We start from the raw sequence: 13,678 nt of genomic DNA, 5'->3' as shown, positions 1-13,678 counted from the left end.
AGAAATCACATTTTGCTTAAGCTGTAAATTGTTTACAGGCAATGAGAAAGAAACAAAATACGTGAACAGTCCTCAAAAAAAAATGCCAGTGTTTCTGTATTGGTTAAGAGAAAGTGTAGTGTTGGTTGGTAAAGGGAAAAACGGTGTCTGTTGATACAACTCTAGATTGATGAGGTCAAATTCACTCAGAAACAGAATAGTACTGAACACGTTAGTTTAAGGGGAAGAAGATCTTTACCTGAAAATAACAGTTTTCTGAAATTCTACCAGAGATCTAACATTTCCCAACCTTTCAGACTTGATTAAGGTAGTAAGTATATTATCATTTATGATAATAAATGTTCTGTTTTTTGCTCTCTGCCTTCTATGAGGTATTTTACCTCACTAACAAATGATCTGTGGTTAATGCAGGGTGTCTTGGGGCGGCTATTTTTTGAAAAAGGTGCGACAAAATCAAGTTTCTGTTCTGCTCTGATGGGTGTGCCTGGCAGCATGGATTTAAGGAGGCTGGATTCTCGGGGCCTCATGACGTCACTGCCGATCTCTCACCTAATGGTGAGAACTCAAGGCTGAAGAAAGCTTCCAAGAAAGGAAAGCAAACACCTCACGGGCATTTGTCTCGTATTTCCAACCTCCTAATAAACACTGAGAAACTACTTCACGGGACATTAGCCAGTCATTTAAAATGAAGTTGCAGGGGCGCCTGGGTGGCTCAGTGGGTTAAGCCTCTGACTTCGGCTCGGGTCATGATCTCAGGGTCCTGGGATCGAGCCCCGCATTGGGCTCTCTGCTCGGCAGGAAGCCTGCTTCCCTCTCTCTCTGCCTGCTTCTTTGCCTACTTGTGATCTCTGTCTGTCAAACAAATCAATAAAATCTTCAAAAAAAAAAAAAATGAAGTTGCAAAGACCATGCAGCAACATGGAAAACATTTAAGCAATAAAAGTGAAGAGCATACAGACAATATATCTTATATAATTATAACGATGTTACGAATCCAGATACGTAGGTGAAAAAAACCTTACAAGAAATAACAAAATGATATCTTTATTCAACAGGGTAGGTGATTTTCTCCTCAAAACTTCAGAATTATTATTTTTTTAAGACTTTATTTATTTATTTGACAGAGAGAGAGAGCATAAGCAGAGAGAGCAGCAGAGGCAGAGAGAGAAGCAGGCTCTCTGCTGAGCAGAGAGCCCGATGTGGGACTCGATCCCAGCACCCTGGGATCATGACCTGAGCCGAACACAGACACTCAACTGACTGAGCCACCCAGGTGCCCAAAACTTCAGAATTCTTATACTGGGTTTTGGTTCCTAATTCTAAAGACTATTCAAATAATAAACACTTATAACAGATTTTGGAAACATGGAAGAGGAAGAAGATGAAAAGGTAGAAAATGAGAAGGAAGAGGAAGAGGTGGATGAGGAGCAGGAGAGAAATATAAAATTTTTTTTTAAAGATTTTATTTATTTATCAGATAGAGATCACAAGTAGGCAGAGAGGCAGGCAGAGAGAGAGGGCAGTGGGGGGAAGCAGGCTCCCTGCTGAGCAGAGAGCCCGATGCGGGGCTCGATCCCAGGACCCTGGGATCCTGACCTGAGCCAAAGGCAGAGGCTTAACACACTGAGCCACCCAGGCGCCCCAAGAAATATAAATTTAAGACATGCCTGTAATCCCACCATCTAGAGATACACTCTATTCAGATTTTATATTCAGCCTTTAATAAAGTTCCTACATATAGACTCTACACATTTTAAAAAAACGAGACATCACACATGCTCTTTTATTACAAAGTACCACACAGGCTGCAGATTTTCCACTTCATCTCTTTTCATATTAATTTAAACAATACAACTACTCTACATCATAATTTTTAAGTGCGGAATTTGGATAAGCAAGCCAAAATGAATTTAATCAGTCCCCTACTGATGAAGTCTGGCTTGTTTTTTCACTCTTAGAAACGACACTGCTATGAATATCTTTGCAACTAAATCTTTGTACCTATCCTTAATTATCTATTTAATTTTTTTTTAAGATTTCATTTTTATTTATTTGACAGAGAAAGAGTGCATATGCACAAGTAGGGGGAGCAGCAGGCAGAGGGAGAGGAAAAAGAAGACTCCCTGCTGAGCAGGGAGCCCACCAACTCAGGGCTCCATCCCAAGACCCTGGAATCATGACCTGAACCATAGGCAAATGCTTAACTAACTGAACCACCCAGGTACTCCAATACCTTACATTTCTAGAGAATATATAGCAAATGTGGAAAATGACACAATCGTTATGAAATGAAATTTGGCAGTATCTATAAAAATTTCAAATGTGTTTACCCCTTTCCCTAATGCCACTTCTGAGACTTTGTCCCACAGACTTAACAATACTTGCAGGAACATAGTAAGTATTTATGCACAATAACTAATACTCATTTGGCACTTACCATGTTAGGCACTGCTCAAAACATCACGCATATATTAACTCACTGCAACCTTGTTTGTAATAGCAGAAGACGGGAAATACCCCAAGTTCCACTAGTAAGGAAACTGGCTGAATAAACTATGGTACATCCAGACAAAGGAAAATAATGACGCTGTCCCGATACAGAAACATACTGATTTGAAATGCCTCCAAGACACGCTGTTCAGTGAAGTGAGAGCAAGAGGCAGAGCAGGCTAACATGGTGTGTTACCTTTGATGCACTAAACCACACTGATAACCAGAAGAGAAACTAACAGGAATGGCAACCGGAAAGAGGGGAGTGGAGAGAGACTGACAGGGAAACAAGATGCTTTTTAGATGCTTTTTTGTAATTTGATTTTGGAACACTGTGATTTTACGATTTATTAAAAGAATTATACTCTAGAAAGCAAAGCAAAACAAAAGCACACACATAAATCTATAGGGTGCTTCATTTCACAATGCAATCTCATATCCACTGTCCTCATTTTGATTTTAATCCTGCAACACTGCAAGGCAGGAAGGGTTGGTGTGAATTGTCTAAAGTCATATAGCTTGTATTCAAACCCAGGTCTTCAAATTCAAACCCAGGTCTTCAAATTCAAACCCAGGTCTTCAAATTCAGCCTTTCCATGGGGCTCAGCCCCCTCCTCTATGGCGCTCGGAGACTTGGCACTTACGGCCGAGGCAGCAGGTCACAGCACATCATCTAGTTCGGACACTTGTTTGGCGCCAACTCCACCTGCTCACACATCCCATGTCATATGTCCGGGTGCTGCTTATAAGATATTTTGTATTTAAATCAAAGAGATGTCATGTGTGCCAGGTGCACATACTTAGAAGACAGAGAACAGGGTGGGCTGGGAGTTTAAAAAAAAAAAAAAAAGAAAGGGAACCAAATGCACCATTTATGAGACAGACATCGGACAGTGATCTAAGAAGAGGCTTTCTTTTTCCTCCAGAGTAAACACAAAAGTCTGGATGTATGGTGGGGCACATTCATGCTCCCGAACATTTTGCTAGTAAGAGAAGAGATCCTCTTACAGCTTAATACCACCAGAGGCTTTTTTTCAGAAACAAAAGCTAGAGAACTTAGAGGGAAAAATATAGTAGGGAAACAAAGTTGTTTTGGTTATGGGTTGGTTGTATTTTTTTAAACCATCAAGTCACAACCATGTTCAATGAGCAGAAGCATACACTTCTGAGGAAGCATCCTCTGCTGGAGTCCAGAAGAAGCCTGTTTGCCTCTGGGCTGAGGAGAGAAGGCAATGAACCAACCAGTCAGATTTCTCCTTTCCCTGGACCAGTAAGCACGATCCAGAGGAGCCTGAGAACACACACAATCCTGCCAAATCTCTAACAATGGAAAGGGGAGGAAAGACTTCAGATGTCACCCAAGGGTCTACTTTCCCACTGAAACTCAGTGACTTCTCTCTGACCCCAGAATGGCCACTACTCCTCTTTCAGGCAAAACTTGCTCTTCGATCTCCTCAAAAGCTGTCCTGGCCTCCTTCCTCAGACCCACCTGAAGCATGCCCCACATGCCGGGCACTACGCTCTTTTCAGCTACTCTTTCTCTGGCTGGCCTCCCACTTCCTTTCCAAAATAGTCACGACCTTTCCTAAAAACTCCATTCCCTCTTGAAGACTCACGAAGGAGCCTTCACAGTTCCAATCATTCATCTACCTTGCAATTTATCCCCTACATTATTTTGCACTTATTCTGGTGTTTATTTTACTTATTTGTCCTTATAATTAATTACAAACACTATATATAGAGCAAGATTTGCAATCTCCAGTGTCCCAGCTTCAATCTTCCTGTCTCCTCACCACACCTAGCACTGGAAGGGATTGGTACTGGTGCTGATATGGTAGAACAGGACAGCTGGGCTTTCATTCCTTTTCTAAAACCTGCCCCAAAGCCTTTTCCCTTGACTCATTTTCTGACTGCTCCACTCACACTATGCACCACCAAGTTCTCCCTGACTTCTCTCTAACCCCTCCCCCACAAAAGCTTCGGTGCCTTCCGATTGTCTCCCCACTGTGGGGGTCCTCTCCAGTTCTTCCTCTTTCTCTGTCATCTGCCTTCTTGGAGAAATCATCTCTTCTTTTCCCTTTCTGGGTCTACTTACCCTATATCTTACAGTCTGAGGAGCACACCACGAATGCCACTTCTGTCCCATCACAGCCCTCTTCAAGTCCCCTTCCCGTGCCCCTGGTGAATACGTATGAATTCCTTGGAGGGTCCGACACTCATTCCACCATGGTCTGTGCACGGTTCCCTGCATCCCATCAATAAATGTGAGGTGATGCTATTGCTAATGGTTTTTCCTCAGCACTAGATTTAGTCACTTCCACTGCTCTCTCTCATGAAACTAAGGCCGCATGACGAGCCATCCATCCGGTAAACGGGTCATGTAGCACAATGGTCACACTACGGTCCTGAATTCTTCAAGATCTGAAACTGGAGCTGTGGGCAAGTTAAACAGCCCCACTCTAGAAGACAACGTTTGAGGGGGACTTCTTGTTCTGCCTTCATTTGTCCACAGGTAACATTAACAACGGTCACAACGACAGCTGATGGTTTTGAGCACTCCTTACATGCCTGGCACAGTTCTCACAACAACCATACGAGGGAGGTACAATTGTGACCTATTTTATAGATCGGAAACGTACGGCTTTTGCAGGTTAAATACCATGACGAAGGTCGTAGAGCCAACAGATGGGACTGCCAGGGCCCAGGCAGTGAGGCTCCAGAGCCTGTGCTTCCCCTTTATCCCTCTCAAACCAATGCAGGAACATGTTGGAGACAATCAGGTGAAAACAGCGGGTCCTTTCCACAGGTGAAAGCAAACACACGCACAAAACTCTATGGGAACGTGAGGAATTTGTCCCTGAGACTGAGGTCTGGTTACGGTCAAAAGGAGCTACTGTGCCATAGTTTGTCCCCCCTCACACACGGTAGCCCTTTCCCAGCCACACGCTTTGATAAGGGAGCAGCAGTCAACCTGAGAGTGCATGCCTGCTCTGTCCTGCTCCCACGCACTGCTCTTTAGCCCCAGTCACGCAGGCTCTTTGGTTAATAAAGATGGATGACGGGAAGTCCCTTGGAAGGACCTCGGATACTTGGGATTTGATAACAGCAGGACTTTTCCCAAGCTGGTAGAGACATGAAAACTCCGAGGTGATATCACATATTTCTATCTTGCCCCTTTCTAGAAAGTTGGAGACCTCCGCTTTTAGCTCATACAATTTTCTCTTATTTCAGTACATTCAGCTCAATATTGCCTGTAATTTACATTAATTGTGCTTGATATACAAAATGGAATCTCAAACAGTTCTGCAAATGCTGTGTTATCTTTTAGAGGTAACATACATTTTTAGCGACACTGTCTCTGTCAGAGAGCCTGGATGGCTCAGTTGGTTAAGTGTCCCACTCTTGGTCTTGGCTCAGGTCATGATCTCATGTGTCCTGGGATCGAGCCCTGCAATGGGCTTGGGGAGTGTGCCTGAAGTTTCAGTTTTTTCACATTCAACATGGGTATAATCACCCATGCTCATATCCTGAGTTACTCTACTCGATGCCGTGAGGAAAAATAAATGCAAATGTATCAGCAAATTTTGAATTCTTTTTTTTTTTTTTAAAGATTTTATTTATTTATTTGACAGAGAGAGATCACAAGTAGGCAGAGAGGCAGGCCGCGAGAGAGAGGAGGAAAGAGGCTCCCTGATGAGCAGAGAGCCCGATGCGGGACTCGATCCCAGGACCCTGAGATCATGACCTGAGCCGAAGGCAGCGGCTTAACCCACTAAGCCACCCAGGCGCCCAGCAAATTTTGAATTCTTATAAAGATGCTATGAATTATATATACTGAGCACCCCTGACAGAAATATGGAATACTCATTGAACTCTTCAGAGTTCTGTAGCAGCATATAGTCTGAAAAATGCTTTCACGCATTATTTCATTTGACAGCTATATACAAACTATAGGACCTCATAAGGAAACAGAAATTATCCATGTTGCAAAGAAATAGAAATTATACAGAGTTAAACTGTGGTCCAGGATCTATAATCAAGAAAGTAGTAACTGTCTCTCCTGGTTCCACAATACAACATTAGATGAAGGATATGATGACTTTTTTGCTTAGATATCTGAAATCATATGCAATAGTTTGGCTGGTAAGGCTAATTTTCAGGAAGCAGTAGAACTCCAGATATAATCTGAATCAGCCACATAAATTTCTTTCCAGATTAATTTCCAATATGCCAAAATCTCTTTGATGGAAATCAAGATACTCTTTTTTCTTTCTTTTTTTTTTTAAGATTTTATTTATTTATTTGACAGACAGAAATCACAAGTAGACGGAGAGGCAGGCAGAGAGAGAGGAGGAAGCAGGCTCCCCGCTGAGCAGAGAGCCTGCTGCAGGGCTCGATCCCAGGACCCTGGGACCATGACCTGAGCCAAAGGCAAAGGCTTTAACCCACTGAGGCACCCAGGCACCCCTCAAGACACTTTCTTTTAAGGAGGAAGTCTGGAAATTTCACTAAAATTAAATCAGGAACAGAGAGGCCATTTGTGAGAAAAGATGAAGAATGTGGGTTAAGAACAATTTTAAATGTTCATGTATCTGAAAGGCAGAAAAGCAATATTAAAAATGAAAAACTAATCTTTGTTCAAAATAAAAACTAGGAGACAAAATTTTTCAAAGAAATGTTTTCTGGGGTGCCTGGCTGGCTCAATTGGTACAGCAAACAACTCTTGATCTTGGGGTGTAAGTTCAAGCCTCATGTTGGGTGTAGAGATCATTAAAAAAAAAACCTTAATTTTTTTTTTTTCTTTCAGTGACCACTGCAGAATTAGAAAATACTATTCTCCCTACCCTTACTTTAAGGTTGTATTATTTAGTATATTAAGAAACTGGACTTAATGAACATGAAAAACTTTGTTACGATAATTCCATGTTCACAGTTCTGCTGTATCAGACTTTAAAATAAGAATACATCTCAGATTAAGTGAACCAATCATGAAGAAGTCAAGTTCCATAATAAGACTGGTTCATTAGGAAGAATATCCAAGAATTCAATTTACTGACTCTCAGAAACACTTTGTTATATCCATGCCAGAATTTGATAGCTACTGAAGTTGGGTGATGGGTACATGGGAGTTCCTTACTACTATTCTGTTTACTTTATACATGCTTGAAATTATCCATGATAAAAAATTAAGGGGGAAAAAAAGGCCAACATATTATAAAGCAGCACAGACACAAGAACTCTGGGAAATAATAGGTGCTTAGAGTTTTTTACTTGCCCCACTCACAATGTGCTATATTTGAACATAAACCTTCACTAGGTTCCCCATCCCTCCTTCCTCCTCCAGATTCCCAGCCATAAATGGTGCTCCACGAGCCCCTTCTGCTGGCATGGGACATTTATGATGTCTCCAGATTCTTTATAGTTTTATATGTTCCCTCCACCACTAGTTTCTGATCACCAAAGATCATGAATCGATCCATTATTTCCATGAGTGGAGTGGATGCTACTAGAACAGAGAAGCTGAGAGAAAGCAGAGTTTCATGGCTAAGAAAACAGGCTCTCATGTTAAACTGTCTGAATTATAATTCTGGCTCAATCACCTATTAGCTAAATGACTTGCAGGTTATCTTGGTTTAAAGAATATACCCTTTTCAGGTGAATTTCTGACTAAGAGTGAAGCACTAAAGGTTATTTCCTCTACTTTAAATTCTTAGATGTTTTTATAAACGATTTTACTCTAATAAGCTTACCAACTTTTTAAAAATGAAAGACAATGTAACAAGTCCCAAAGTCTGTTCCCCCATCCGATGTGAAATCCACTTTTTTAAAAAAGATTTTTATTTTTATTTTTTTTAAGTAATCTGTACATCTCCTGTGGGGGCTTGAATTCACAACCCTGAGATCAAGAGTCAGAGCTCTACTGACTCAGCCAACCAGGCATCCCTCCATTTCTGATATGATCCATACATGTACAAAATGCTTTAAGAAGCAAGTGAACAAAGAAAGCCATGATGCTAAAATAGCATGTTAGATATGTATCCAATTTTCAGTCCAGCTGACTAAAAACACTGGAGTTCAACAAGAGGAAGTAACCCAATGGGCCCAAGTAAGACAAGAATTGATTTCTCCTTCTATGTCTCTCGGGGTCAGAAGGTACTTTTGTCCATTTTGGTAAACAGGTTATTCGATTTACTTAGTCATCTCTCTGTAAGAAAGGCCATGACCATGACCAATGGGGAAGACCAAAGCCAGGACTGGGCAGAGGGCAAGGGCAGCATGCCTAAGTATCTCTGCTGTGTTTGTATCTAGCTTGTATCATCAACACTGCTTTTTCAGAAACCACCCATTTTAACAGGCAGAAATCTCAAAGAGAATAGTAACAGACTGTTAATGTTATCTACAGAAACGAAATCTTAGCAGTGCTGTTTAAGATTGTTTCCTCTCCTGAGAGCAAGTTCTGCCTCACACATGCTGGCCAGTGCCCACCAGGCTGACAGACAAGAGGGACTCGCTGGGGTGAATATATAGCATCAGCATAATTACATACTACACATACTCTCCTAAGGTCAGGCCAGGTGTGCTAATTAAGTTAGATCATATTTTCTTTTCTTACTTCCTGTTAAGTAAAAAGGAACATTGCTAAGGGGTGCCTTGCGTGGCTCAGTCAGTTAAGTAAGCATCCAACACTTGATTTTGGCTCAGGTCATGATCTCAGGGTCGTCAGATCCATCCCCAAGCCCCATGTCAGGCTCCGTGCTAAAGGCGGAACATGCTTAAGATTCTCTCTTCTGGGGCACCTGGGTGGCTCAGTGGCCTCTGCTTTCAGCTCAGGTAATGATTCCAGGGTCCTGGGATCGAGCCCCGCATCGGGCTCTATGCTCGGCAGGGAGCCTGCTTCCCTTCCTCTCTCTCTGCCTGTTTGTGATCTTTGTCTGTCAAATAAATAAATAAATTCTTAAAAAAAAAAAAAAAAAAAGATTCTCCCTCCCTCTCCCTTTGCCCCTCCCCCATATATTACTAAGAAATACACGAAAATAATTTATTTTGGCTTTGAATGAACTATTCCCTACCCCCACTCAGCTCCTATCTTTTAGTTCTCTACTGAAATGCTTTGCTAAGTTATTCAAGAACAACAAAAAAGTTAGTTCAACCTTAACTAGATAGCTAAAGATTTCACCAAGGATTCTAGGGAGATCACAGGAATCAAGACCTCAGCTCTCAGCATAACAGAATTAGTAAATCAGCAAAATCACTAAGTAGTAGTGAAGAGGTAAAGCTGAATGGGAAAAAAATAACAGAGTGGCCCAGAATCCTCTTTAAGAATAGGTATTTAGGGGTGCGCCTTGGTGGCGCAGTTGGTTAAGCTTCCGACTCTTGGTTTCAGCTGGGATAGTGACCTTGGGGATTGAGCCCCACGTCAGTCAGCTCTGCGCTTGGTGCGGAGTTTGCTCAGGATTTTCTCTCCCTCTCCCTCTCCCTCTCACCTCCCTCCCCACTCTCTTGAGCTCACTCATTCTCTCTCTCTCTCAAATAAATAAATCTAAAAAAAAAAAAAGAATAAATATTTAGGTTCAAAGTAATAAAGACAATAACTCACATTACTCAAAACAGAGCATTTACCAGACTTAATTGTGTTTATTCTCTCTTAAATGGATATCACCAAGTAGTGTAAACCCTGAGAATTGTTTTTCTTTCTTTTTTTAATGCAAGTGCCTGACTTAAGCTTTGATTGCTAAGGCCTCACTACAAAAGATGCCTATCTCAAATAAACACACTGCCCGCACTAGACTAGATAAAGAGCCAGGCCACCTCCCCCACTGAGGCTCCTTTGTTTTAAGAGATCTTAGTTGATTCGATAACTGACCATTCAGGCCACTTACACCTTCTCTTCCCAAGCTTTAAGCTTCTGCTCTTATTTTTTTTAAATTCACCAATAAACAGTGAGACTGCGAGACCTTAGTCTTCCACCCTCAACCCCCTTTAAAGGAGAACCCGCCGCGCATGCACGCTGTCTACCTGCAACCTTGAGGTGTGGCCCCCGGTGAGCTGTGTAATTTCGAGGTTCTGTAAGCAATAAATCTTTATTTTTTTCAAAATTTCCGGAATAAAAAATAGAAAAAAAAATTCCAGAATAAAAACCACAAGGCCTGGTCAAGCCACAACCCTGCTTGTGGACAGGCCAACAAAAACAACAAAAAACACACTACTCATCAACAAATCAAGTGACAGTTACAGATGGAAAAATAACACAGAAGCAAGCCAACAGATCCAGGCTCATCTAAACCGTAACTGTAGTCCTCTTCCTCAACACTAACCTTTCCCATAACAAACCCAGTTACAGGGACCAAATTAGACCAAAAATGAAACAGATGCTATAGAGGTTCATCTGAAGCAATCTCTTATGTTTTAAAATGTTACAAATATCAAATCCTTCCAATTCAAGACAAGCTATTCCTTTGCATTCATTTCTTAACTACTACCAATTTGCAGCATTAACTAAATCATGAGTTATCTTAATCTTTCTGCAAGGTTTGTTAAGGTCTCTAATTCACCTAATCCCAGTGTGTATTTGTCTTAAAATAAAATTCATCATATAAGGACTCACCAGTTTAAAAATATACTGCCCTATAATTCATAATAGTTAATTTAACAAGAGGCCCATAACCACAGAACAATCACCGAACTCACGGAAGGCGCCCACCCAACTGAGGATGAACAGAAATGCACTAACAGCGCTTGTATTTGTTTACACAGAGACACTGAGCTGCCAAGTCTCATGGCAGATTCCAGGCATGTTGAGTGAAAATCCACCAAGGATCACATCATGGCAAGATGGAAAAGATTTAGAACAACGAATTAAATGGCTTCCAGGTTTCAGGCTGTGCTGTTGAATCACAGCATACTCAAGTCAAGTTCAAAACTCAGGTTAATAGACTCTTCGAAGACAGCAGTCTTCAAATATAAATGACATCATTTATATTTGCTCACCTCCAAACGTGCGCACCTGCTCCCTACCTCTTACCCTTGGAAATCCTAGTCTCTGACAAACACGGTTGGGAAATCACTATCTAAAGACGGAACAGGCAAAGAGTTGCTAAGATCTCTATTTTCTTTTTCTTATTTAGTAAGGAAATTTCTGGCTGATTCTTGGTTGGGGGATGTGTGCTGAAGCTGGATTCCAAATGTTTGGTTATCTCTCACGGGATTCCCTACCTGCACCTCGTCAGTCTTCTAGCTAGTCTAGCAAGCTGTGGTTACTACATTTTTTTCTAGCCAGAATCCATTGGCTAAATGTTCAGAATGCGGACTCTGGTAAAGAGCTGCTACAAAATACCACTCACACACATGCACATACATGCTCTCTCGCTTAATACTTTGTGATAGTTGCCACTTTGGGTTTGAAACCCTAAAAATTAAGAAATAAAAAAGCCTTAGGGGCACCTGGATGGCTCAATCAGTTAAACATCTGCCTTCGGCTCATTCATCCCAGAATCCTGGTATCCAGGCCTATATCAGGTTCTCCATTCAGCCGGGAGCCTGCTTCTCCCTCTGCCCCTCCCCCTGCTCCTTCACTCTCTCTCTCAAATAAATAAAATCTTAAATCACACCTTAAAAGGATTTTATCTACTATGAAAAGCTGTCTTTAAAAAGTATGGTCTCAAATTTTGCAAGAATATAGGCGCGTGGGTGGCCCAGTTGGTTAAACATCTGCCTTCAGGTCAGGTCACAATCCTAGGGTCCTGAGATGAAGTTCCATGTTGGGTTCCCTACTCAATGGGGAGCCTGGTTCACCCTCTGTCCCCCACCACGGTCCTGTGCATGCACGCATGTGCTCTCTCTCACCATCTCAAATAAAATCTTTAAAAAAAATTTGCAAGAATATACCCTAAACTGTTAATCGGTAGTGATCTCTGGGTGACAAGATTACTTTATATTTTTATTTTCTTCATTTTGTTTATATATATATATAACTCATAGAACGCTATAACTCATAGAATACCTGTTAGCTTTTAGCTCAATTACTATAATTTCCTTATGTCTTCTGCCTGGGCATTCCTCTGCACTTTGGACTTCACAACTTCTAAGGAGACTCCAATAAATGGCTAAAGCTTCTTGCCAATCCCATTCTCCCACTGAGAAGATTCTGACTTTCTAGAGTTGGTGAGGTAGATGAAAACGCACCAAATGCTATACAGCAAGTGTCCCGGCAAAGGGAACTCAACCTGCTCATTGGTCAAGTGGTCCTGGTGCAGAGAGGTCTACGGGGTCAGCATGGTGTGGAATGAAGGCCCGCACACACTGGTCTCAGAATCAACTGTGGGTTCAGGCAAAACACACTGGTCACAGGGATCACGGAGTATAACTAGATCCTCAGATTTTCTGTAGGACAGTCTAGCTAATGAACTAATTACTGAGAAATGCTCCATACTAGGGCAGCTTTTTACCTGTATCTCTTAGGAGGCAGAGAGTAGCACAGACGCCAGTCACCCTGAGTTAGCATTACCAGACTAAGCTCACCTTTGTGGCCATGATCTTCACCCCATGAATTCTCCACTCTCCATTTCACAAATGTGCCATCCTGATCATCCTGCAAAAGAATAGATAACAGTGTATAGTCTGAAACAGATCCCTCCTGCCAACGTGTCATGGAATTTTAGCTCTTCTGCAGCTACTCAGAAAAAACAGCCTTCTCTAAAGAGCCATGATGTACATGATCAGGAACATACATATACTCTACTGTAACCAAAGGGATACTCTAGTAGAAGTGAGGTTTAACTTTCTTGGGAATAAAAGTACAATATACCTAACATAATGACAAATACTGTTCTCTCCTTTACATTATATTCTAAACAAAAATAAGCATACTGAATTGCTACTTGGCTGACAATATGAAATATTAAGTTACTAAGAGTGGTGAATACCATCGGAAGCCAGGGACCCTTGTTTTTATCAGTCAGCATTCTCTGTAAAGGCTTCCCACTGTATTCACTTTAGAAATGACTCTAAGACCCGGTCAGAGTTTTAAAAAGAAAACAAACACATTCTCATCATACTGCCTAATTTTCTATTTAGTGGAACCAAGTAATGATATGCCTCAATGTGCGCTTTTACTGATTCGGTAACACAAATACTGAATTTAATAAAAAGAGACGGAATGGCAGAGCCAAAGTAAAAAGAGTATGTTCCT

General features: G+C 41.5%; 1 protein-coding gene across 1 annotated transcript in view; it reads right to left on the bottom strand.

Moving 5' to 3' along the window:
• The window catches only part of BLMH (bleomycin hydrolase), a 47,654-nt gene that overhangs the window by 3,972 nt on the left and 30,004 nt on the right, over nt 1–13,678 (bottom strand). Inside the window, exon 11 of the mRNA XM_032320958.1 lies at nt 13,009–13,078. Coding sequence (XP_032176849.1) covers nt 13,009–13,078 — 70 coding nt within the window. The remainder of the gene's footprint in view (nt 1–13,008; nt 13,079–13,678) is intronic.

Source organism: Mustela erminea, chromosome 18 (assembly GCF_009829155.1).
Source record: "Mustela erminea isolate mMusErm1 chromosome 18, mMusErm1.Pri, whole genome shotgun sequence".
Classification (NCBI taxonomy): domain Eukaryota; kingdom Metazoa; phylum Chordata; class Mammalia; order Carnivora; family Mustelidae; genus Mustela; species Mustela erminea.
This window is presented reverse-complemented; position numbering and strand designations above follow the sequence as displayed.